The sequence below is a fragment of the Zonotrichia leucophrys genome, chromosome 2 (genome assembly GCF_028769735.1).
Source record: "Zonotrichia leucophrys gambelii isolate GWCS_2022_RI chromosome 2, RI_Zleu_2.0, whole genome shotgun sequence".
Classification (NCBI taxonomy): Eukaryota; Metazoa; Chordata; class Aves; order Passeriformes; family Passerellidae; genus Zonotrichia; species Zonotrichia leucophrys.
The window spans coordinates 46426864-46452936 of NC_088171.1; the positions used below are offsets into that span (position 1 = coordinate 46426864).

At 42.3% G+C, this 26073-nt stretch overlaps 1 protein-coding gene across 4 annotated transcripts in view; it reads right to left on the reverse strand.

Annotated features, from left to right (window-relative positions):
* Window positions 1–566: 566 nt before the first annotated feature.
* Window positions 567–26073, reverse strand: part of ZDHHC3 (zinc finger DHHC-type palmitoyltransferase 3) — a 36864-nt gene continuing 11357 nt past the window's right edge. For 3 of the 4 annotated variants that reach the window (XM_064704846.1, XM_064704844.1, XM_064704845.1), the window contains exons 2-7: window positions 22673–23002; window positions 19840–19964; window positions 16578–16674; window positions 14599–14680; window positions 12698–12828; window positions 567–4448 (exon numbers count right to left, since the gene is read on the reverse strand). In XM_064704846.1, the coding sequence (XP_064560916.1) occupies window positions 4215–4448; window positions 12698–12828; window positions 14599–14680; window positions 16578–16674; window positions 19840–19964; window positions 22673–22978 (975 nt within the window). In that variant the 5' untranslated portion in view covers window positions 22979–23002 and the 3' untranslated portion in view covers window positions 567–4214. Of the gene's footprint in view, window positions 4449–8359; window positions 10019–12697; window positions 12829–14598; window positions 14681–16577; window positions 16675–19839; window positions 19965–22672; window positions 23003–26073 lie in introns of those variants that run through there. The other variant, XM_064704847.1, reaches the window with a different exon arrangement.

Sequence of the window (26073 nt, forward strand, 5' to 3'; positions counted from 1 at the left end):
CACAGGGACCTCACTGCACCAAGGGCTGCTGTGCAGCTCAAGGAACATTTCAGGCAAATCCCTCCAGGGTAATTCCCTCTCCTTCCAGCTGACCATCTGGGGAATGTACCAGCACGTGCCTTTCCTTGACTTTAGAGCTCAGAAAGAGCAAACCCAGCACAGTCTCCCCAAACACCATTTTTTATAAATCTTCCTATCCCATTGCTTTTGGGGTTTTCAGGCATTTTTGGAAGAGGTGCCATCTCCAGCAGCATTCATTATTAGTGCTTCCCTAGAAATGCACAACCTCTATTCTTCCCCTTCCACCCTGAATGCTGCTGGACCACAGGAAGAACCTCAATGGCAGTGTACACCAGGAGCTCTTTCAGCCATAGTCACAATGGAGAAGACAACAGCTGTGCACAGCTGGAGCCCACCACTGCACACTCCAGCACCTCCTGAGCCCACCTTTAGCAAGGGATCTCCCTGTCCCACAGCATGGCCAGCAGCAGAGTGGCACTGGGTTTGCCAGCACTTCCACAAGTAAAGAGGAAATCAGGTCACACAGTAGTACAGGGAGTAATTTATGTGTTTATTTAAAAGGCAAATGCTCAAGCATTAAGGCAGTGGAGCAGAAAAAAGAAACGGTGACTACATCTGGTTATGTGCCAGCCTGTAAAAAGGGAAGAGGAAAAAAAAGGACATAAAAAGGCCAAAAGGTTTTAACCACTCTTCTGCGTTTCAAAGATCTGGGGAACTCCCGGACGAGCACGCAGGAGGCTGCCAGGCCACAGGAGGGGGCCAAGGCTGCCCTGACCCCTGCTGCCCTTCTGCCCACAGTGTTGTGTCACTCCACAGCAGCACAGGGTCCCCAAAAGGCCACCTCCCGTGGTGGCTCAGTGGCAGGGAGTGGCAGCTCCTCTCCAGAGCCAGAGCGGGTGCAGGGTCCATGCACATCCCATCCGCAGAGCAGGGAGGAGCAGGCAGTGCTTGGCAGATGAAGTATTAGCTCTTTAAAAAGTACAGCAGTGACCAAAGGCACAAAAGGAGTTACAAACAGCAAAAAATGCATTTTTTCACGAGACGTAAATTCCCTATTTGCATAGAAAACCTGTTGTGGAAGACACCAGGTGAGAAGTATGAGAACACTTTCCACATATGCCACGGCTCTGTCCATCACATATTAACACCTCGCACCAGAGCAGTGATGGGATCTTCAGCAGACCATGTCCCACTGAGCAGTGCAGGGGGAGCACCCTCCCTAGCCCCATAAATTTAGGGCACTACAAGCAGGCTCTCCAGGATGTCTTTCCTGGGAGTCAGCCAGGACCACAGCAGCATGGTGTGAACATGAAGGCATGCCCTAACAAAGGGCAAGAAGAGTACAGAGGGAAGGAAGGGAAGGTAAACAGTGAGCTTAGCTTCAATCTCATGTAAATCACGTTTGATCTCAAGCTACCAGTCAATCCTTAAAGAAGAAGGTTTATATACAAAAGCTGTTGATAAAAGAGATTTTTCCAACTTGTGAAGACTTGTGATTTCTGACAGCTGTCATACTACACTGAGACAGAAAGGAGATACACCAACGGGTACTAGGACTTTGGGAGAGGCCAAGGGAGACTGACAGCCAAGAAACACCAGAACTGATTTCCTGGGCATAGGAAGTCACCCTGCCCTGTCTTGAGGGCACCACAGCTGGAGCTGGCTGTCCATGCTCTGTGTAAGGCCCAGGGACACATCCCTGTTTCATTCAGACTGTAACTGGAGGAGAGGAGATGACTGCTCTGGCTCTTACCCTCCTCTTCACACTACTTTTCTGTTTTCCCTATTAAAAAAAAAAAACAAACCCAGAAATGCCAGCACCTGAGGAATAGGAGAGCTGGGAAACAGAACAAATGACAAATGTTCTCATGATGAAGAGAACCAGGTTTGAGAGTGGAGGAGAAATTTGGCTGCCTCCATCCATGCCTACCCAAAGCCATGTCCCAGAGTAGGGTCTCTGTCCTGAGAAGCACCCCTGGAACGCAGCACATGGGTTCTCTCCCAAGCTGACATCCCCATATGCCTGCCTCAAGGTGATTTTCAGCCGTGGGTTAGTTCCTCCCTGTAGCACCATTCCCACTGCAGACACAGCACCAGAGGCAGGGGAGTTACCTGGATGCAGAAGTGGAGCAGCAGGGCAAAATTAGAAAACATGACCTGAAAAGGGCACTGTTACTCTTCCTCTTTCAACATGCCCATTCCTGCCTAAGGAAATCCCTACAGGCCCGTGTATGTCCCTGACATCCCGCTCCTGTGGGATGCTGACAGGGAGGAACATAGGTTAGAGCAGAGGAGGAGCCCCTTCCCTCAGCACCCTGCTGCACAGGACAGACATCCAAGGCCTCATGACTAAATGACATGAGAGGAAATCTCATTTCCCCTCAAATGGGGGTGTTTCCCTTTAACCCAAAGGTTATAATGTATGTAATTCCTAATGATGTTGTCTAGATCTGGTTTTCACTGACAAAGAGACATCCAGAGGGAACAGGGAATGGGACAACTATTCAGAAATACCTCCTGGATTTTGGTGAAGCTGTGCTCTTAACAGCCAAGGCACTCTATTTGTTCCCACTACTTTGCCAGATAAAAGGACTGCTGTGGCAGAGGACAAGTCCAGGAGATAATCTCATCCCACCACAGTAGCCCTGAATGTCACACAATCAATGCACACAAAGATGCTTTCTGAGGGGTTAAAAATAAACATTAAAAAAATCTTGCACAAATTCCATTTGATATTACTCCTATAAATAATAAAAACTTCCTATAGGTCTTCCACAGTACCATGCTTTCATCCCAAAAACGCCTTTCTCTTCCATTTGAGAGGAAGCAGTTATCTTTGGTACAGGTTAAGGGGAGGGGGAGACAAAAGCAAGCATGTTCTGTGGGGGGAAACCAGTAGCATATTTCTAGTCCCCTGCAAATTCAATGACAATTAATCTAAGGGATATGACAGAAGAGGAAGAAAAACACAAATGAAGAACAGTCTAAATTAAAACTAGCCTGACATCTGGAGGATGCCAAGTGCTTGCAGTGCATCTGAATGCAGCAGCTGGCAACATCTCTGCAGGACTTTGCTGCAACCACTGCCTCCTGCAGTGGTGCCCTCTTTGAGTGATGGGTGTTCCTTCTACAGGGTCACCAGCATTCCCCAGGGATTGGCTGCAAAATCAGTGAGAGGAAACCTGGAGCAATGGCACGTACAATGTTAGACCCAGTTAGATTAGGAGGCTGTATTAAATTCTCCACCAACTCTAGCTACCAAGGAAAGACAAACATCTAAATTAGACAAGTCAGACAGAGAGAGGTAGTACCTCCATCACAGGGTGCTCACATCACCCTCTTTCGCTGCAAAAAGAGCCCTGGGACCTGGCTTTGACTGCTTCCCTGCTCCCTGGGCTGCAGAGCTCGGCCAAGCAGCTCCCACTCCACACATCTTACATGCCAAGGAACCACAGCCCCAGGGAAAAGCTTCCCCCCAGCAGGACCAGCAGCTCAGCATCCCAGCCAACACTTGCTCCTTCTTGGCTGCACTGGCCATGGGTTGATGCTCCCACCAGCACCATCACAAGCCCACCACCACCTCTGACAAGCACCACCAGTCCTGGGCACTCTCACACGCACAGAAGGTAAAAATTAACCGCTGGAGATATTTCAGAGCCCAAAGAAATCACACCCAGGGTGAGCTCATCCATAGCCCTGCATCCCACCTCTGCTAAGACCAGTGCATTAGCAACACTCATAACCCACAAGCAGGAGCCAAGGGATGGCATGGGCTAAAGAGGATGCATTTTCCAGAAAACCTTCAGAGCTTGCTAATCTTGCCATCACACATTTAGTCTTCCAAAGGGCTGTAAGAACAAAAGATTAGCCAGACTCCCTAGGATGGCACATTTCTGGGAACTGGAGCCAATCTATCTGACAATTACAAACTGTCCTTAAATGCCATGTAAGAAAAGACCAATAAAGCAGCTGACACAGGTCTGAAAGGAGCTTATGAACCCCATCTCTTATGAAGCTCTCTCTGGAGATTTGCATTGCTTCTGCTAGTGCTGTCGTGTCTGTTCCAGACCAATACTCCTGAATTTTTTAATGCACCAGAAAGTATGTTAACAAACAACCCTTAAATCTCCAGCACAAGCAATTATTTTTTAAAAAGAACACCTGAAAGTTTCTCCCGGAGAAGGATGTTTTGCTTATTCACGCAACATTTGGATGGCAACATCTTGAGCCAGAAACTGCTCAATTTCTTCTTGGGTCATTATTTCAGATGCAGGAGCTGCTTCAGCAGGCACTGGGCTCTCGCAGTTCAGGTTTGAGAAAGGGTTGAACCAACCCAGGGAGAAGGCACCTCCAAACGCCAGCTTCATTCCTTCCCAGCCGCTGATCTTCTCCCACGTTGGCTTTTGGTTTTTGAGCCGCTCAATACCCTGCAAGAAGAGAAGAGTTTATGGTCATGTCATGCTCACAGCAGGTGTTTGAGCACCAAGCACTGTAGCACATGCAGAACTGCCTGCCTATAGCTAGGTTGATGCTATTCCAGTTTGAGTGAACTATGAAGACAGACACTCTGCATTACTGAGAGTTTCATCGCCACATTTAACAGCAAAACCCTCACACCAGATCTAATTCATGGGCAGTCTGAATCTTGCTGATGTATTTTGGAATCAGATGATTTTTAGGGTACAGGGATGACTTCTGAAAAGCCAGTCTTTTGGGAAACATGGACCTCTTCTCACACAGCTTTTCAAATCCTCCCAAGGAGTGACAAAATGCAGTTACAACTTAAGAGTTTCACCTTGTTTGGGCATTTTTTTGCAATAGTTCAGACATAGCCAAAATACTGCACCTTTTCCCAGCAATCAGGAATTTACCACTGCCACACCTAGGCTAGTCACTAGAAGTTCACTCTGTGCCAGTTAAGAGCAAATATTTAAGAACACAACTTCCATTTACCAAATTGTCAAAGACAAATCACAATGCAAGCCAGACAACCTGCTGGCAGTTGAGAAAATCTGTACAGCATATTGTGGAGGCTTCAAAATGGGACTGGAGCCTTGGTCAGTCAATATTCTGATTAATTCTCCCTCCAAGAATGTCACTTTTAGTAAAGCAAACATTTTGATTGCACTTAAAGAACAAATCCATCAAATTTGGGCAGGGACATGTTTTTCCCGATAGTCTTCTCCACATAGAAATAGGGAACTAAAATTTATTTTCTTAATGATTTTTTTAAGTCTATCACTGTGCGAAATAGGGCACGATTTTTTATGCCCATCTTCTGTATCAGGTAAGAGAGGAGTCAGATCTGCAGCTTCGTATGATCCACTCGTGATGATATACAAGTGACCACACAGAAAGTCTATTCTTAGAGAAGCAAGAATACTGGGATCCAAGTTTTGAGAAACTCAAGGGAAGGGAAAAAAAAGTGCAAATGGGGTTAAAACTGTAAGAAAGAACAGTTTTAGAAGAGCTGGAAGAACAGTATGCTTCTCACATTCTAATTCTACAGATTTTTCTTGACAACACACAAAACATTCAAAGCTTTGCAGCGAGGGGAAAGGACACACACAGCAGCTCAGCAGCACCACAGCTGCACCAGTTGCCAGCCTCGCAAATCAGACAGCAGCAACAGCAGCAGCTCAGTTTGCAGGAACACTGAGTCAGCAGAGCAGACCCAGGAGAAAGCACACCATAAACCAAAGCACTGCGTGCAAAGCTTTTATGAACTCCATTCCTTCATTCATGCCCCATTTCTGACGCTGACTGAGGAGAAATCCGGCAGTCAACGTGCAGAAAGGAACGACGCGATACCAAATCAGAATTCCTCAGGGATGTAATTTGGGAAAAAATCGGGCCCTGAAGGACTTTGAATGCTAAACACAGGCCTGTGGCACCTCACCCTGCTCCCAGGCTTGCAATGTACTATTCCAAGTGCTCCAGGGAGAATCCCCTGCAGCCTCTGGTGCCTTGGGATGGCACAATTTGTGTGCCACAACCAGGGCCTGACCTTACCTCCCTGCTGGGCAGGTGGAGAGGAGCAGAGTTTGCGCACAGCAGACCCTTGGCAAAGTGCTCTAGCACTACCATGAGCTCTTCCTGCAGGATACTGCATTTCCAGCACCCAGCGGCTGTGCAGGCAGGGGGCAGAAGCTCTGGCAGCCTAAAGCAGGAGAGCACCTTTGGCTGTGCGCTGCTCCTCAGCCAACTGCAGAGGTTTCCCGTGTGTTAGTAACAAACTGTCTGGAGCATGGCTGGAGCACTTACTGCGTGAGCATCTGGAGAGAAGGAAAACAAGTAGCACAGAGCAGGAGGAGAGACAGACATCAGGCATTTAAACCCTTCCCTGAGAGCACAAGCTTCAACCCTGCCCTCAGTCGTTTCTGTAATCCACTTCAATTCCTGCTGCCATCTAGACTGGGAATACAAATTTGGAACATTTCTGGGCAGCAACCCCTTATTCCCTTCCCCCAAAAAACACTGCTCACCTGCTCCTATCAGCATCTGCTAACCAAGGCAAGGTCAGGTTGAGGTTATGCTAATGCCAATTAGGGAGTAGTTCATCAGAACAGCCAGGGGCATACTTTCTCTCTCCCAGCCTGACCTCACTAATCCCTTCACAGCATGTATTCAAAATAAACAGAAGTTTTATAATTGTATCTTGATCTAATTTTGGCTGCTGGCCACATGGTCAGTAGGGCATGAGGTTATGCCTTAAAAAGAATCTAAGGGAGAGGGAAGGAATGCACAGTTGTTGAAGACATTTAACTACTATTTAATTAAACTTTTTAATAAGAAATATACTTACATAAATCTCTCACCATTATTTTACAAAGTGAGAATTTTGTGCATTGAATTAAACCAACATCTCTTTCTCTTTCCCATCATGCAGCTATTCCACTTAATAAAAAAAAAAAAAGCTTAGAAGGCATCATCTTTCTCCCTGTTTCAAATTACATAATTTTGAACCAACACTGAAAAGACATACACTGAGAAATATAAGATACTGGACATTCCTCTTTAAGTAAAAGGCACAACATTGCAAACATGGGGACAGTTAGACAAGTTGACCTGTGACCACTGTGATGCTGTAGAATAACACCCATTTCTTCAATTACTGCCCTTGGTATCTGCTCCTGCCCAGTGCCAGAGGAGGATGGTGGGCTGCATGGTCTGACCCAGAAGCAATCTGCAGGACAGCTCTTGAATGTTAGAAGAAATGCATTAACTTCTTTCAATGCACTTTTAAGATGTGAAAGGAAAGAGCAAACAAAAAAGACAAGCACTGAGACAAATTGATGGTTAAGGAGAAGACACAGGAAGCATTGCCATTAGAAAATCATGATTAAGGCAGAAATTCTCTTACAGCAGTTCCTTCACATACTTCTGCATGGAGCACTACTTAGTTTTTTTAAACAGAAGTACTCTGATTTTGTCCTTCAATTTCTCTTGGCCACACTAAAACAGAACCAGCACCTGAAATCATAGTCCTGACCAAGAAAATACTTTCCATCAGCAAACCAGTAAGTCTGCCTTTCTCATACTAATACTGCCTTACTTTTAGTACCATTCCAATTGCATCAAGCAAAGTCATACAGCACAAGAAAATCTTAAGGCCCAGGTTATCACCACACACAGGACAGGCACCAGTGGCATTTCTGCGATGGTGCCTCATTTAAAAGACAAAACACAGAGTTTGACTGAAAATCTAAGTACTACAGAATGCTGTTTAACAATCTGCATCAGGTTTGAAACAAGAAAAACTCAGTAGTTACATGTTTTTCCACAATGGTCAAAAGGCCAGAACAATGTAATTAATCTTCCTCTAGAACACATAGCTAATAAGGGTAATTAAAATAAGTCCAAACTGGAATGTAGAATTTGTAATCAAAAGAATTTTTGAAGCAGTGAACTACAGAGAGATGCATTCATTAGTTAATTGCCTAGGTGACTAAAGCCTCTCCCTTCAATATATTCTGATTTTGCATCAAGGCAGCTTTAGGGCCAGATTCTCTGCCAGTTCAAATTATCACCTGCACATGTCTCACTGGCTGGACTGACCACGGCCCAAGCCCCAGCTTAAGGATTAAGGGAGCGTTCTCTGAGAAACAGCATCACAAACCAGAGTTACAGCCTCTCCCAGCTGCTGAAATAAACCACTGATTAACAGATCAGTATATTACCAATTAACTCACTTTTCAACTTAGAAGTTGTACACATGTTAATTAAATTTTATATGCTTCTGCCTGCTTGCATACAGAAGTGAAAGTTCAGAAAACCATTACAGATTTTTCCCAAGATTTGGAACAAAGAAAGAAAGAAAGAACAGCAAACAAGTTTTTGGAAAAGTTTTATTGCATTTGTTTTCCATATGGAAGCATTAACAGATTGAAAAGATGCAGCATTCACATTACTTCCAAAATGAGACATCCATTAAATTTCTCCTTCCCTGATCTCCCTCCCTTCCCCCGTGGCTTTGAAGCAGTCTAAGCAGGTCAGTTTTCAAAAAATATTTTAAACCAAGGAAAGAAAAGATTCCTTGGAAGTCACAGATGCAGCTGATTTGTGTATTTCCTCTGTTTGCAATTCATTTAATGAGCCCATGGGAGTTGTGAATCAAAAATATAAATAAAATTCCTGCCTGAACACAAGATGTTGTAATTAACATTAACAGTTGGGATTATTAATGGTTTAATAACTCTACCCGTTTTTGGAATGCACTCTGTCCCTCCCACTTTTCATCACCACACAGTTCATAACAGCATGCATGCTCCTTACCATAAGTATTTCCCAATTTCAAACCCTTACACATATATGTGTGTGTGCTTACACACATCCACATGTATGCATAAACAGGAGAAAAGATTTACAAAGCTCTAAACCAGGGCAAAGCTAACAATATAGATCAACCACCCTGGAACATTTACACATCCCATCAATATTAGTCTTTATAGTAATCTGGGCATTCATGTCAGTTTTTCACGTTAACACTGTTTAGCAGGCATTGCTCTAACAAGTCATTTACCAAGACAAACACACATCAAAAAACATGATTCTGCTATTCTAAACACTTGAAAATTAGCTTTCTTTCTTTCCTGGAAGTGTAAGGCATGTAATAATCCAAAGAGTCTTCTAAATCTGCCACAGTTATCCTACAGGGGCAACAATTTCCTGCACACAAGGGAGGGAACAGATAAAATAATGCCAGAAAGATGGAATCAGTTCTGTGGCTGGAAGGAAAAAGGAGGGTGGAGTGAGAATTGGTTTGGCAACTTTGAAGTACTTTAACTGTTTGTGATCTCCAGGTCAACTGGCTCACTTGCTGTGCTGCCTTCTGGTCTTGCACCTTTTGGTACGTGAAGTATCTGCTTCCCTGTTCAAGTTCACTTATGAAAGAGCAATGTGCTCCTTCAGGAAGTCCAAAGGTGTCTGTGTAGGGCTGTTGGCACTCACAGGTCATCCACAGAGCTCATCACAGTCAGGAGACAGCATGAGAATTTACTCAGAAGAGGTGGGCCATAACAGAGAAGAGAGGATTCCCTTCACATTAGTTATGCCATACAGAAAGCAAAGAGAAACAAATGCCAGTAAAGTTAATTTGATAAAAAAGAAAGGAAAAAAAAGAAAAGAGAAAAAAAAAAAAAAGCAGCAGTTTCAGCCAGAGATATAGAATTATCTAAAATGGTGGAACACAGGGCTTTTTTTTTCCTCTGCAATTATCAGCCACTTAATAGACATAAAAAAGTTCATTTTGCTTTTTGTTTTAAACATTCATGGAAAATTTGTAACAGTAGTGCTGTAATATGTTTCTATTTTAGTGGAAATGCTGGTCAGGAATTCCTCAGACCACATATTGGTATGGGTCTGCTTTTCCTTGGTCTGGTGTTGCGAATGGGCTAAGCCATGCTATAGAGAACGGATGGCCAAATACTGCTTTCATGTTCATCCATTTTGTTTTTTTAGCCCATCTTCTCTCTTCCTTTTTCAACTGTTCTATTCCCTGAAAACAGAAATATGACATTTTCAGTCAAATACTCAGGTTTTGTAGCTCTGGATTCGGGGAAAGGTCTCCTCTCAGTTACCCCTCATCCGAGAGACAGAGTAAGAAAATACAAATGCATCTGTACTGCCTTTCCTTTTCTTCTCTCTGTTTTATATTAAAAAATACTAAAGCTAGAAACTGCTCCTTGGAAATAAAATTGCTTCCATTCTCTTCAGACCTACATACTTCAGAACCATTTTAAGATCTGCCATCCAATTGCCTCTGATGTCAATAAAAAAACCCCACCACTTAAAAGCAAACAAAAAGTATGTGCTTTAATGGCTGAATGCATTATGTGCTAACCAGATGGAAAAGTTTTAGAAGAAACCATTACAAGCTTGCAGATAAAACAAAAAAAAGGGCCCAAAAACCCCACAAACCCAAAGATAATCTCTGTAATGCTCTCAGATTCACCAAGCAAGTTCAGGAAGTGCCCATGGCTCAGTGTAGCTGAGTCTACCTGGTGCCTCTTCATGTGTCATTAGAATCACTGCTAAAACATGCATGGGCTGACAGCAGGGAGAGAGGGTTAAATAAGATACTGATTTGAAGAAATCATTGGCATTGTTTAGTAAAGGTTAGAGGCAGAACAAAAATAAGCCATCAAGCAATCAGCTGAAACATTCACTAGTTAAACATTAAAAAGAAAATTAAAACCCATATTGTGTCTGAAGCCCAGGAAATGAATTTGGTCTTTCAGGAAAGCCATTTACACTTGCTATAGAAGCCCAATAAGTTAGAGCAGTCACTGGACAGCATCACTCTCCCATGGGCAGCAGCAGCAGCTGGCAGATCACCCAGCTCCTTGACTCTGCATCGTCTGCAAGGCAAGGTTCCTCCTGACCTGCATGTGTCTGCCACGCTACGCAGTAATCACTGCCATCCATCTGTGTGCCTCAAATCACTGACGCTGGGAGCTCTGGTGACACAACATGGGCAGCTGCAGGAGCTGTGCTGATCCCTGGGAATGTCACCTCCAGAGACAAGAGCAAAATGCCAGGGTTCTGGGTCCCTTCAGGCAGAGAGGAACCATCCTGGCAGGACAGCATAGTCAAATTGAGGAATGAAATCTCCCAGTGACTGGAATAGAAAGGTGAAAAAAGGGCAACATACGGCCCTGTCTCTAAAATGCAAATTAGAACACTGCAAGAGAGCACACCAAGAGCACTTCACCTGGAAATATTCCTCTGCTCCAAACAGATTGCTTGCATACAGCTAGCTCAATGCTAGCAAACAAACAATGAGACATTCCATAGAGCAGAATCCTTACTGGTACATATTAAAAAAACACCCAAAAGTAAAAACCCACAACCCAATGGGGGAGACCATACTTCATTCCTTTATTTTAGAATGTGGCATTGTTCCTTTAACATCTACGAGTCCCCAGAACTGCACTGGAAGGGAAAATCTGGAGGCTTATCTGGGTGCCCAGCTGTAGGAAGCAGTTTCTAAAAATTCTTGACAGGTTCCAAAGATAGAGAAATTCAAACGATGATTTCACAGGCAGCATTGCTAATTCACACACTTACTGCTGAACACAAGCTCAGCAGGATCTGTCCCACTCTGTACTTCTTCCTGGGGCTCTCCCCATCAGAAAGCACAGTGAAGTCTTCCTCTGAACACACACAGGTGGAACATCAGCCTCTTGCAGAAGCCAAGCATTAAGGAAAGCACTGCAAACAAAGGCTCAGAACAATGGGCTTGTACAGCATATAATGCCAGTCACAGCTCTCTGACAGCAGCAAAAACATCTACTCCAGCTTCAACTGGCCATGGGCAAACAAGGGGAAAGAAACCTAAAGAAGGCAGGGGAGGAAAGAAGAGCTGCCCCTCTTTTAAGACTATCACTTCTCTCCAGCCACTCTGGTTAATTCAAATACCTGAGCATGCTTGGTGAAGAGTGCAAGTATTCACAAGTGTGGGAACACCCCCAGGAGTCACCAGCTCCATCTTTCCAGAAGTGGGCCAATACATGGATTTAGGACTGGAATATTACTATATAATCTTTACTATGCCATCTTCAAATCAGAGATGGCTTGGTGGATTTGCAGCAGACTGTATCCAGCAGTTTCCATGAGCCTACTCCACTCTCTTTTCTTTTTCCTTCTGGTTTCTGGCAGGAGTTTTTGAACTGCTGAACAGGTAGCTAAGGCTGGAAAATCTTCTAGCCTAAAAGGTGTGTGTGCGTGTGGGTGTGTGTGTGTGGGTGTGTGTGTTCCTCCCCCAGCTTCTCATCTTGGCTTTCCAGCCTTTCCAGCACATAAATCTGTGAACAGTGACAACCAGGACACACAGCTGAATTTCAGACAATACTGATGTAAAAGCACTTCATTAAAGGAGAAAGGTTCTGCAATCCACAGGGACAAACACTCTCTACAGAGTAACCCCAGCTACCTATGCCTACCTCATGGGAGCTATGGCAACACAGCACCCCAGCCAATACACAGGATACTGTGTCCCACAGGAACCCTCAGAGAGCACCATCCAGCACTGTGCTAGCTCAGCTTTATTACACTGGATCTCTCCTCAGAGGGTACATGGGTCTCCCTGTGCCATGAAGCAAAACCTTGTAGCCCTGTAGTCACTGTTTCTTCAAATGTGAGAGAGACAGGGCAAAGGAGAGAGTCAGACACCCACCGTTTCATCAGTGCAGATGGAGTGTACTTGGGTCCCAAACATAACTGAGGTGAAGATGAGAAATAGGAGAGCTTCAAAACACAAGAGGATGAGTAGAATCACTGTAGTTGGTGGAGAGAAGGAACTACATTCTGTGAAGACAAAACAATGGAGTTGGAAGGGTAGACACCAAGTAATGCAGCTGCTGCAAAACTCCCACTAAGCCACAAATTTCCCATACCCAAACTATCAATTAATTATATGAACAACATTCCCAGAAAGATGAACAGGGAAGCTCTGACATTCAACCATAAAATGATCACTCCCACAAATTTCAAAAAAAGTGAAAAAGCCCACCAAAACCCCTGCAACACTTCAAGATTGCGATTTTCTTTTCCACTTTGGTGTTTCCCCAGCACACCAACTAGGATGCCATTCTCCTCCATTTTGCATGGAGGTTCTCTCTTAAATCTTAGCCTTAACAGATTCTCCACAGTGATAAGTCCATTAAAAATCTCAAGTTGGCAGTCAGGACATGAGCATATGTAGCACCAACACAAAACCAGGGGTGCGCTTCCTTTCGTAACTGTTCTAAGCCATAACTAAAAGAAGGTCAGATTAAACCAAGTTCCTATTCTTCCTCATACTCAATAGTGCAATCTCAAGCAAGAGCTGAAAAAAGAAACCCAAGAAGGTAATTAGAAAGGAGGAGCAGAAGAAAGTAATGTTATAGGGCCAAAGTCATAGTTGAGTGCTGCAAAGTTACAGCTGAGTGCTGTAAGTGCCAGAACATCTCCACATTTTTCCAAAATCTAAGACTCTCACCAAAAGCTTGTATTTTTCTAATGAGATCTTAGGCTTAAACAGATAATCAGGAACTAACACAATCTGCACAAACACAAGGCAGCTGGAACAGCACATCCATCTCTCCTAACAGCTTTGTTCTGCCACCTAAACCTGGGACAGGTAGGAAAGTATTTTCCCCACAGGAACAGGCTCTGAGAAAGGACATAAGGGAAATCTCTTTTCATGTATCCTTCCTTTATTGCCCTGGCCACTGCAGTCAAATGCAGATGTTCTCAGTGACTGCTGGCAGCTGTTTTACAAAGTTCTGAAGTGCAGAACAACCTTTTCAAATTCAATTCACATGTGTATCCTCTGCAGTACTATGATCTAAAACCAGTCATGATATTGAGACTACTACTGAAATTCCAAGGGAAAAAACCCTCCTCCTTTTCCAAAAAAACTCACAGGCAGTACATACATGTGCAAACACATTCTTTGATACCTTGCTGTTCAACTCAGCATTACATTGAGGGTTTCCCATATCCATTTGTGGTTTTAGGAACCTACATAAACCAACTTTGTGAAAATGTACTCACTGACTACTTCAGAGTGAATGCTGAAGTTTTTGGTTTCACTTTTTTGAGCTGTCTGGGCTCTGGTTTTGGTTTGCAGGGTTTATGTTTTTCTGAGGAAAAGAATTGTTTGTTCTTGTAAGGGTGGATTTTTGGATAACAGCAGCATGTTTTCCTGGCAGTCTTGCAAGAATGATTCACAGTACCCTTTTAAAAAAAGCATACACATTCTTCTTATCTTTTGCTAGCATTCAGGAAATTAGTGCTGTGTTCATGTCAACAGTAGGTTATTGCACACATACCCCTTAGGTGTCTTTACATATCAGTTTTTTCCTAGGCACTATCAGGTGTAAGTTAAAAGAGGACTTTTCAGGACAGAGATTCCAGCAGCTCAAAAAGAATTATGAAGTCCCAGGAATGATCATTAAAAAGACCAAAAAAAAAAAAAATAGAGATAGCATAGCAGAATGCTGATAGCATTCTTCTGAAATAAGCCAACTGCATTCTAAGTTCCTATTCAAAGGATAATCTGTTATTTTAATAAGGTATTTTGTTTATACTCACTTGTCCAGTCTTCTTCAAAGCAGTACAAGAAGTGAAATCCCACCATGATTAGGGCATGCAGGGAAATCAGTGCTATATACATCTGAAAAATAAAGGATGTAATACAGGGACCAAGTGAGTTCAAAGACCAAAATGCCTTATCTTCCCAACACTTTATTTAAAAGCATAGTGCTAAGAGCTCAAAATAAGACCAAACCACAAAACAACTCCAAAAACTATCAAGCTCTCCCACCTCCCCTGAAAAAGCACTGTGAAGCTGGCAAATGCCACAATTACAGACTCCTTCTCTCCTTATGAACAGCTCTAAGCAATCGAGGCAGATGCTGAATCCAAGAGCAGCTGGATCCAAAACAACCCAGCCTCCTGTGTCCCAGAGTGGCCTTCCACACAGCTCACTGCCCCTACCTCACCTCAGCACTGCACAACTTTCAGAGAACAGTAACACTGATCAAGGCACCCTGTTGTCAAAGCCTACATCCTTGCTCTTGACAGCACTACAGTTTCCCAGAGAAACAACAGCCATTTTCTTTTAACCAGAAAACGCACTTTGTTTTCCAGTATGAGGTTCAGGAAAATTTTTTTTAAAAGTACTTTCTCTGAGGCAGACAGTGGCATAGAAAGTTTCTTTCAGGCTTTAATACTTCATACTTATTAATTTTTGGCTTAAACCAGGTCTTAGCTTTGTAATAAAAACTGTATGTAACAAAAAGTTAGAATAAAAGCTACATGCAATGTTACACCTAGACTACAATTTACTAAGACAGGGGTAAAAAAATTACTCTTCTGAACCTACAAATTCTGACAAAGATAAGCATACAGCAGAAGTGAGAAAGGTTTTGTAACAAGAAACACCTCTAGAAGCAGTAAAAGGCAATAGGGGAGAATTCTGGTTTTCCTTGCAAGTTGAGCATGCTGCTGTTCTTTCACTTGCTCATGTGTCAAATAGAATATCCAAGAATAAAACCAGCAACCCTTATTTTGTTTCTCTCAACAAGATTAAGTCTTAAATACAGTCTGCTAGAAAGTGGATATCAAGTTCTAATAGTAACTGAAATCCTTTTGAGAGGACTAGAACACCTAGCTCACTTCTCAAGGTTTAAAAAAAAACCCTGTTTGCTCATAGGAAAGAAATAGGATTCATTTTGTTCTGTAATTCACATCCTTGCAAACCCCACCATAGAACATTAGGCCTGTCATTTAACTGAAAATCTCCTCCTTTCTGCTTGGTAATATGAAAACATACTTCCTCAAACCTACAGATGTCTCAGAAGATTTATTAATAAAACAGAGCATCACTGAGACTCAGCCTTGTAATGTTCACACTACTCCCACGGGATATTTGCAGTTCACTTTGATGAAACACTTTTCAAACCTTCCAGAAATATCCACTGTTCAAGTTTTTACTCCTGTTTCCTTACTCATGATGCTACAGATATAGTACAAAAAGTCAAGCACCTCCGTGGTTTTCAAGTACAAAAATAAACCACTTGCAATTAAAAGGTGGAAAATTTTTATCCAAGGTGGTGCAGACTTCCCACTCCTTCTCTGAGATGTGGCAACAGCTCTTATTACATGATCCCACACAGATACTTGTACAACCATAATGTTTAGGAACCCTATATATGGCCTGGGATCCTACCAGCCAGTGTTTGATGTAAAAGGATAGCCCCTCCCTCAAAGAGCTCAGCACCACAATACACTACCCACATTACAAAATAGGTGCTGAACAACCACCAATACAAACCTCAAAAACCCCTGACAAATGCTTCCTGTGATGCCTCTTCCTGTTGCTGTGGATGGATGGTGGGGAGGGAGGTGTTTCCTAATTAGTGAAACAGAAGCCTGCAGCAGGTCCCCATAAAGCTCTTCCAAAAGACAAGGGAAGAGAACACCAGCCCTGGGAGCTGCTTCACAGACTCTGCACTACATTTCAGCACTTCCCACTGGACAACCTCAAGCATCACCTGCAAGATACTTACTGTAAACAGTACAAAGTACTTCTGGTTATTCTCTCCCACACAGTTATTGACCCACGGGCAGTGATGGTCCATTTTCCGAATGCACCTCTTGCAAACACTGAAAGAACACAGGTCTTCATTAACAGCACTTTTCATTCCAAGAACACAGGATTTTACAGGGGTTTGGGGGACAAAGAATTTCAGCTAAAGAACCAAAGGTGAAATCTGAACATAAAAGAATTTACTTGCCACTATATTTATATTTGTGGTTTGCTTACTTGACTAAGCCTGTTCAAAATGAATCATACAATACCAAACCACCATTGCAAAAATTAATGCCACACACCAATGGTTCTTTCCAAAATATGGTTTGAACAATACATTCAGACAGATGGAAAAACAAATCTGTGATTTTTTTTTTAGTTTTAATCTATTTGGCAAAAATGTCCACAGATTAAAACTAAACATAAATCACAAATATACAAAAGGTAGTAATGAATAAAGATACTTCTCGGAGTTGCTAACAACAGACTCAGGTTTATTTGCCCACATTTGCTGGTAGCAGGAACTTGCAATCAAATAAGGCATTAGGAAAGATTCTTGACATCAAGCAGAAAATAGCTGTGGCAATCAGTCAGGAAGATGGTACCACAATAGACATTCAAGGTGAAATTAGATGTTAAAGTACCTCACAAAACCAGACTAATGAAATCAAAATTCAAATTCTTGCCAATGTGCAAATTGTGGCTGGAAGTCAAATAATTAAAACATTATTACTTTATATATTACTCTGAACATCATTCTCTTGCTTAGTCAGTGACTGCTCCAACACACATAATAAAGGAAGTCTTTTTCTCTGCTGCTTTCTCATATGATAGGAGACGAAAGCCAGTCAGTCTCCTGATACCACATTGTACAAACAAGCACAGAAATCAAATATGAAAAAACACAAAACCCCAAAGCAAACAAACAATAGACCCAGAAAGGAAAGAGCCATTCCAGAACAATTCTGGCAGCAATTAAACAGAAAGGACTAAGTGCTCTGCTAATTTTATTTTTCTTCTTATAACAAAAAGCATCTTGACCTCAATATAAATAATAAACCTCAACATCCAAACTTAAGGGAAACGCAAAGAAAACATAAATATGTTCTTATCAGCATGTATGATAAATAATAGAAAATCTCTGTCAGAACAGCCTTTCACTCACTTTAATTGGTGGAAGGGGATAATCCCCAAGGATATGGGCTATGCCTGAAAAACAAATGAGTTGCTATAGGCTTGATCCTAAATGAAAGTCCAGGCAAGCACATCAGGAGCTCCTTCTCCTCAGGCAAACATGGGTACCATACTATCTGTCAGTCCCATGTCCAGTGGGAAACAAGAAAAAGCCACCTTTTGCCAGAGCAAGCAGCTTAAAATTATTTGGAGCTACGTGGAGTCTAAAATCAGCAGGCACAGTAAAAGCAATTTATCTGCCAGCTAATGTACTTTGTAAGACAAATATCTCTCATTGTGATTAAAAAAAAGGAAGGGGTAAGGTGAGGAAGATGGTGAAGGAGGAGGATGCCTCCCTGTGTGCAGGTGTGCACACACTTCCCTTGGGCTCTGGGAGAGGGGAGTACCCAAGCAACCCTCCAAGTGCTCCTACTTCCCCAGAGGGACACCTGAAGCAGCCACGGCACAGATGTGAAAGAGGCACGAGAGGAGACTGGGAGGGGAGTTTTATTCCATGTACACATACCAAAAACAGTTGGATGACAGGCAGAACAGGAAGCTAGCTGGTGGAAAAGGAAACACAGAAACCACAACTAAACACTACAGGGAGCAGGGATTGCCCATAGTCAGACACTTCCCCCATTCAACCACCCGGGTTCCAAATGCTGGCAGGACGAGTTTAGTGGGCACAGGGGACTCACTAAATAGCACATCCATCAAAAACACCCTGGTCCCTCTGGCATACAGCTAGCAGGATCTCCTGCTGATGCATACGCTCAACCTTGGTGTCTTAAAGTCTAATAAATCTCCTAGGCCACAAAAAAAGGTTGTCTGACTGAAGATTCTCAATAGCATCAGTGGTGAGTGGATCACCTTCCCAAATCTTAATGTCTAAAACCTTATCTTAAAGGACAGAAAAAAGGACCACAGTGACAAGGTTTTGTCTTTATCCAGAGTCCTTTTCATTTACCTACACTGTGAGTCATCATCAAGACAGCATTTTAGATGTGAAGTTTCATTCATAATTGAAAAGCTGTCAGAGGGGATTTTACAGTAGCATTAATAAGTGATTGGCATGACCACATTGCTCCTGCTGAACAACCGACTCCCGATTTTCATTAAAATTTAAAAAATAAGGAAAACCAACAAAAAATAAAAGCATCTGCAAACTGAAGCTCTGAAAACAAATATGAAAAAAGTAAACAGCAGGACAAGTTTGCTCAGCTCATTAGCACGTATTTCCCTCCCCACAAGACCACTGCATGAATCAGCACTAGCCCAGGTGTGAGCTCTCTCTGTGTATGTATTGGTTTTTGAGTAGGTAAGGAAGTGACACCAGTGCAAACTTATTAACTACTTACTGGAAAGCAGGTTCGCTTGCTTTAAAAGCAGAAGAGAATTTTAGGAAGTAGTTATTTTTTTGCTCACTGCCTTTAGTACTAAAAAGCTCACTACCAGTTACTGTCTTCCAGGAAGTTTATCCTACCAGAAAAAGAAAGGACATGACAGATCAGTAGGCATACTGATCTATCACACAGCACAAAAACAAAGTCACAGCACTCAATGGAAATGTGGAAGTCTGAACTCTTAAAAATACATATACAATTACCTGCACTTCATTTTTAACTTAAATATCACTTCTAAATAGAATACATAGTTTGACAAATGGGTTTGTGAATAAAAACAAAAATGGAAAAGACACTGACCCTTTGGGAGACGCTTTATGGATTTCTATGCATTTTGGTATAGAATGTCTCTTTTCAAGTCATGTTTACATGAAAATTTATGGAACGTCAGTTAGAAGTCTGGAACCAAGGCAGCACTCAAAAATTGCAAGTGTTTCTCACTTTGCACAAAGTAGCCCTGGCCTCCTATACGTGAAAATTTGTCAGAAAAGGTATGAGATTTCTTGTGAGAAGCTTAAATGTGTCTGGTGCTATTGGCAACAGATTTTGCATGCCAATCCCTCAAGTGACCCACTCCAGTGTCAGACTGCAATAACAAGGTACACTGGTGAATAATTCTTGAGGTGTTGATGAGACAGCCCTCCTCAGAACAGACTTTACCTGCAGTGATGTGCTCTGTCGGGTTTGATGCTACAACACTTTGGGCACTTGTAAACCACCTGTCCTGGCTTTAGCTGTAAACTCTCGATGAACTCTTTTGTGGCATTACCTTTGGGTACAGCACCCTGCAGGAAAAGAAAACAAACCAGGAGATTAACTTGTGCACTTTATGGCTGCTAAGAACAACAGGATGACTTAAAACTAAGGGAGGGGCAGAAAGAAAAAGAAATAAAAGTTTCCCTAAGATCAACAGAACAGAGTTTTAAGAACAGCAAGAAGATTCAGAAAAGAAATTTAAATGCGGTCTTAAAATATGGAACCACATACTTACATATAATTTTGGTGGGACTTTTGTTGTTTTTTTTTTTAAACATCAATTAAATTCCACTTAAGCAATTAGTCTTTTGTAGTCCTACAGTAACCTTAAAATATTTAAGAATCCTCATCCCTCTTTTCACATCAACAAATTTATCATGTCAGTGTTTCCTAACACACAGAAAACTGCAGATGTTTTATGCCAGTAGAAGCAGCTTCTTCTGAAGTATTATTGTGTACATTAAGAGTTGCTGGTAAATAACTCATGTATTTATAGTTATGCTTTTATTGTGTATTTGCTATTTAAATTGGGGGTTAACATTCAAACAGTGAACACTACGAATTGTCACACCTGAATAAGACCAGATAAAAAATTCTTAGCTGTGCAATTTCCAATTCAAAGTATATCTTTAAATACATAACATATTGCTGCTACAGGAGCCCAAGTTCATGAGTTTACAGTTTTTATAGGGACAAAAACTTGCTCACAAAAAAACCCCCAAAAAACCAACAAAACAACAAACAAACCAAAGAAACTCCCCCTGCTAAAAAAAAAGAGCACCATGAAAGATGGTGTATGAAAACACTGCTACACACTGGCACAATTTACTTCTGTGAATTTAAGGGTTTTTAAATTGAAATCAAAAATTGAAAGGAGACTCTTCTGATGGAAGAGTCTCCTTTCAATACATCTATACAACCTCCTAACAGCAATAAACAGGAGTGATACATGAGTGAGAGAACTGCACATTAAACCAGTAGTAGGAGACTTTGTAAAACAATCTTTGGGGGCTTTTCCCCACAAAAACTCCCCAACAAGCCTAATTTAAAAATTACCAAAACCAATTTCCACAAAATTGCTGCAACTCATGTTCTCTCTCTTCAGTATGCAGCACAGCTCAAACTTTAGGAATGTTTTTAGCAAGGATCCACTGGAAGAAGTTTTTAGAAGGAACCACTGAAATGCAGGACACCCGCTCTCAATTGTGAAGAACTGAGTTGTTAATTTATTTATAATAAGAATTCTTCTTGTTTGCCTCAGCAGTGCTTTTTGTTTCATTCTCATCCTACATATGCCCCTGGTTCCCCATGTCCTGGAAGCTTCCTTAATCCCGGACTCACTGCCAGATGTTAGTGCACCCCTTCTCTTGATCTTCCTTACTGCATTTTATTTAGCTGAATTCCTCATTATAAAAATGAAACAAAATCCCACTGGCTCTCCATCCACATACACAAATCCCACCTCACACAAGGAATTAACATATCTTTTCCCAATTACTCTCAAAAGAAATTGTATCTGCTTCTCCAACACTGCTCCAACTAGCCCATTTCAAAATACACTTTTGTTTCACAAGAGCTGCTGCTAACTCTGCAAAATAATTCCAGCCACCCGAAGGTCCCTAAGCACAAAAATCACACAACATACAATAATTAACAGCCACCCCTAGGATACAAACTATCTAACAAACTGCTGCAACCCTCCATTCCCAAGTCCAGTGATCAGAAGTTTCAGAGGCTGAAGTACTGCTTACACTTCTGCCCAGCAGCAGTAGCATGCAATTCAACAGCCTTTACCACAAATTGTGAGAATACCCCAAATCAAACCATTTCTGCAGTGCTGGGGCTTCTGGAAGAGCTACAGTATAAGAAACAACAATTGTACTGAAGTCTCAACATCACCTAACAAGGTTTCAAGGGGGCAGTAACATTTGGAAGGGACAGAGTTATCAGAGGCACACCACCACTCCCAACAGCAGCAAGAACATTTGTGAGGAAGGAGAAGTCTATGCTGGTCTTTCCTTCCACTAACTAGTGGAGATGGGGTTTTGAACTGAGTCTACTGTCCAGAGGTTATTAAGGAAAATAAACCGTCACAGGCCATTCAGAATTAGCATCATGGTGCTAAACTTTACCTTGTCACAAACTGAAAGATGAGAGAGCAGCAGATCTCATCTCTCAAAGCAATGTCCTAAGGATACATACAAAGAGATCTCACAACTCTGACGCTCCCCAACTTGCCTAAGAACTGCCATCTCATGCTCAGACCATACTTATTTCAGCATTGTCCAATACACTCAACAAAATCAGTAGAATGAGAGATGGTAACACAGCTTTTCAAAACAACACATATTCTGGTCTATTCTGCTGAAGCAATACTTGCCAAGGCAGACAACCAAAACCAGCTTTTCCAGCTTTCCTGTTTGTCAAGACACAACAAGCCACAAACACGAGATCTGCCACTGGGGAGAAAACAGCATCGGAGGGAAACTCTCTTTCCCAGTGCAGAAAGAGGAGCTGCTCACACACCAGGAATCTAATGCTGGGTCCTCGACTTTGCATCCGACTTGAGTGGGACGAAAAATTAGCATACCACATCAGCAGCCTCACTCAGCAGGCTGACACACAAAAGTTATTTAAATCTGCCACTCACTCAGCAACTGAGTTACCCAACATCTAGCAGACAAGAAAAACACCGCCTGTTTCTTTCCGAGACACACGGAGAGAGGTGGATACTTACTGGATCTGTCAGCATAGCACGAAAATGTGAAGCCAAAGCGAGGAAAGCCAAGGTGTTGAACAGTGTGCCATTGATGACACTATAAACATAATCTCTCGATGGAACTAGCATGACAAGAAGGACTACAAAGTCGGCATAGAACACCAGCATCCAGGTAACGACAGCACATGCAATACCACAGCCATCTCGAATAAACCACATTGTTCCCAGGGAAGCGCGGCTAGGAGGTGGAACACACTTTTCTGGCTGGAGGTATTCAGGTGTCCTTTCAATATCTCTGAAGCGGTGGACTGGAGTAATCATCATAGGCTATTATGTCCATACTTGCATCTGAAAGAGAGTCAGAAACAGTGCTCACTGCTCTGCCAGACATCCAGACCTCTGTTCACATAACGGCACGGTCATCGCATGGGAAAATTGCAGAAAGTGAGATGAAAGAGCAAAAAAGGTAAATAAACCAAACATAAAATAATGGATTGGGAAACCACACTCTTGCGCTTATCGGAACACTCCTTACTCAGAAGACTCTAAGTGCTTTTAAGGAGTGCTTAATTACACACTAGGTCTACCTGTGCGCCACCTCCACCTCCCTAAGTGGAAGGCAGCAGGCATTTTAATGAAGAAAAAGTCACCAGGTAGGAGCCAACAGGAGTGGCCACAACAGGAACTGAAGCAAGAACTCAGCACTGTCACGTGAGGGGAGAAAAGTCCTGTCACAGCTGGCAGGGTCCCCTTTTTTCTGTTTCATATCTGGGGAAGGGAAGGGTCTTTCCTACACATACTGGGAAACTTAGCAAGTGGGAGAGGCTTCCTTCCTCCTTATCCACTGACTCCCAGCTTTGGGGTAAAAGTGCAAAAACAAACAGCAGTACAGTCAGATATGCATGAACTCATTAAGAAGCAACCCAGGCAATATCTTGACAGGAACTTCTGGTCTTGGCTGGAGGATGTTATTTCCCAACAACAGCTCTTTCCCACTCTCACCTCCTCCTCTGGCCTTACATCCCTTGGAAGTCTTCTGCTTTGCCATGCCTCTCCCACCACCTTTGCTCCATCCTTCAATGGCATTTGTTTTGCTTCCCATTTTCCAGCCAACTGCACTCTACTGTAGCAAGAGGACCAACACTGACATTGCCCTGTCCTCTCCTCTCCAGCTCTGCAGACACCTTGTCTATCCAGAGAGTAAGAGCCATCTCGGAACCAGGAACAGTAACGCTCCAGGTTTGCGCCAGGATTGTGTTTCAGGGCAACTCCCACCAAATGTAGGCATTAGAGAAAACAGAGAGGGTACTTTTAAGTCTTTGGCCAGGCATCAATCCATCTGCACTCACTCCATCCACCACTCAATGCTGGAGCACACCTGGAGTGCTACACTTTGAAAGCAGCTCTTTACACACCCAGCAACCTCTTCCGAACATACTTCTACTCAGAGTATTTGCTCAGTGCTTTAAATGCTTCACAACACTACACCCTCTAAAGATCCACCTTCTACAAAAATGGCTGCAATCATTCTACTACCAAACACACTGAATTGCAGATCCCTGATGGAAGGTATCAGCTTCCTGCTATTTCAAAATGTAAGGCTTATTCTCATGGATTTGCAAAACAACAATGCTCACTATGCCATTTAAATTCAGAGAAAATGTTCACCACTAATTATTTTTTCAGCCAAGAAAGTTCACCCTAAAGCTATTTTTGTCATTAATTGCTTAAAAATGGATATATTTCACATAAAACATAGTGAGAGATCTGCAGAAATCCCTAGGACTTCAAACCTTTCTCCAAATCTTATGGCTAAATTCTGCCAAGTATAAGAAGAAAGCTCTACTCTCCCTAACACCAACCTAAATGGAGATGTTGCTTCCCCTGTCTCAACAGGGAAGGAGGTGATAGTTTACTTTTCAGCTGTACCAAATTCATAAGAGGACAATTATTCTTTCAGAGCCAAAGAATAAGGTTATTAATTAGCAGGATGATTAATTACATCCAAGCACAGAGCTTTGTGCACCTGACTGCGAGTGACACAAAGAGAGGTACTGGAACTGCTGTGGCCACAGTGAGAAGCAAAAGCCAGGAGCACAAACCTCCTAGGTGCACAGAAGCAGATGAACTAGACAATTTATAATATTTGTTGCTAGCACAACTCATATAAATAAAGTAGGAGAATTAGGTATTTTCTCATTTTTCCACTTGGAACATTTAGTATGCTGCCAAGGAAGTTTAAGGTGGTTTATGAATCTGAAGAAAGTCACGTGAATTAATGTTAAAGCATATCAGTCTTGTATTTATACACACATCCCACAGAACAGAAATATCAAGATGAAAATGTCCTTGTGAGGAATGTCATTTACTTTGACAAGAAAAAAGCCCACAACAAAAAACCCACTCCTCATTCACAAAATTCACAAAACGTGTTGTAATTACTCTGTATTTTAACCACAGCTATAATTCAGCCTTGTGATTTCTGATATTTAGGAAAACAAGCTATGTAATTTTTGTAAGTAGTGATTACCCAAACAATATGGCAGTCTAAGTTCAGATAAATCTATACCTACTAGTACCTGCATACCTTTTCTCCCGTTTTTCACAACTGCTGTAAGGACAACTATGTATTCAAACATTCACACAGACTTAACAAGTACTTCAAAGACTTAGTTCTTCCACTCTCTCAAGGAAACAGGTTAACCTTCACTGTGTTGTTTAATAATCTTATTAAAATTGCTATGCTTGCTTGCCAGCTCAAAATAAAACTGACATAATTAAAGACTCACACCTGACAACAGCGTTCAGTTGACAAGAACACCACGTTACACTAAAAAGTAAGAAAGAAAACTGTAACTTAGGTGTTCAACTTCCAATCAAAAGTTTAGACTTGACACATCAGGTGCAGTAACAAGCTGGGACAGCCCTGAACACAGACTCAGGATTTTTGCCTAGACTTTTTCCTCCCCTAAGGTTTTGCATCCCAAAGCGAAGGAATCAAACAGTCACAGGAAAAGCAAACTCCTATTTAAGAAAGGAATCCCTTTGACAAGTCACCTTAAGGTCAGAATGAGCAAAGACTGACTGAAAGCTGAACAAATACACAGTGATTAAGCTGTGGGTTTAGTCCTGAATAGCACACTTCAGCAGTGAAATAAAAATTAATCTCTCTTGCAAGTGCAGGAAGTAGTTTCACTCCAATAAAAGTTCTACAGCTCTCTCTCAGATACATTATTAAGCTAAACTGGGAAAAAAAATTAAGAAAAATCTATTGCTGTGTAACTGTCTAAGGAGAAACTGGAAGGAGCCTTGAGGCCCCCTCAGTCTGAAAGTCTGGAGACTCAATTCTGCAGGGAGTTAAGAGGACAGAGCACAGGCCCCTGACTGTGACTGGAGGAAAATTTTGTTATTTAGTGTAC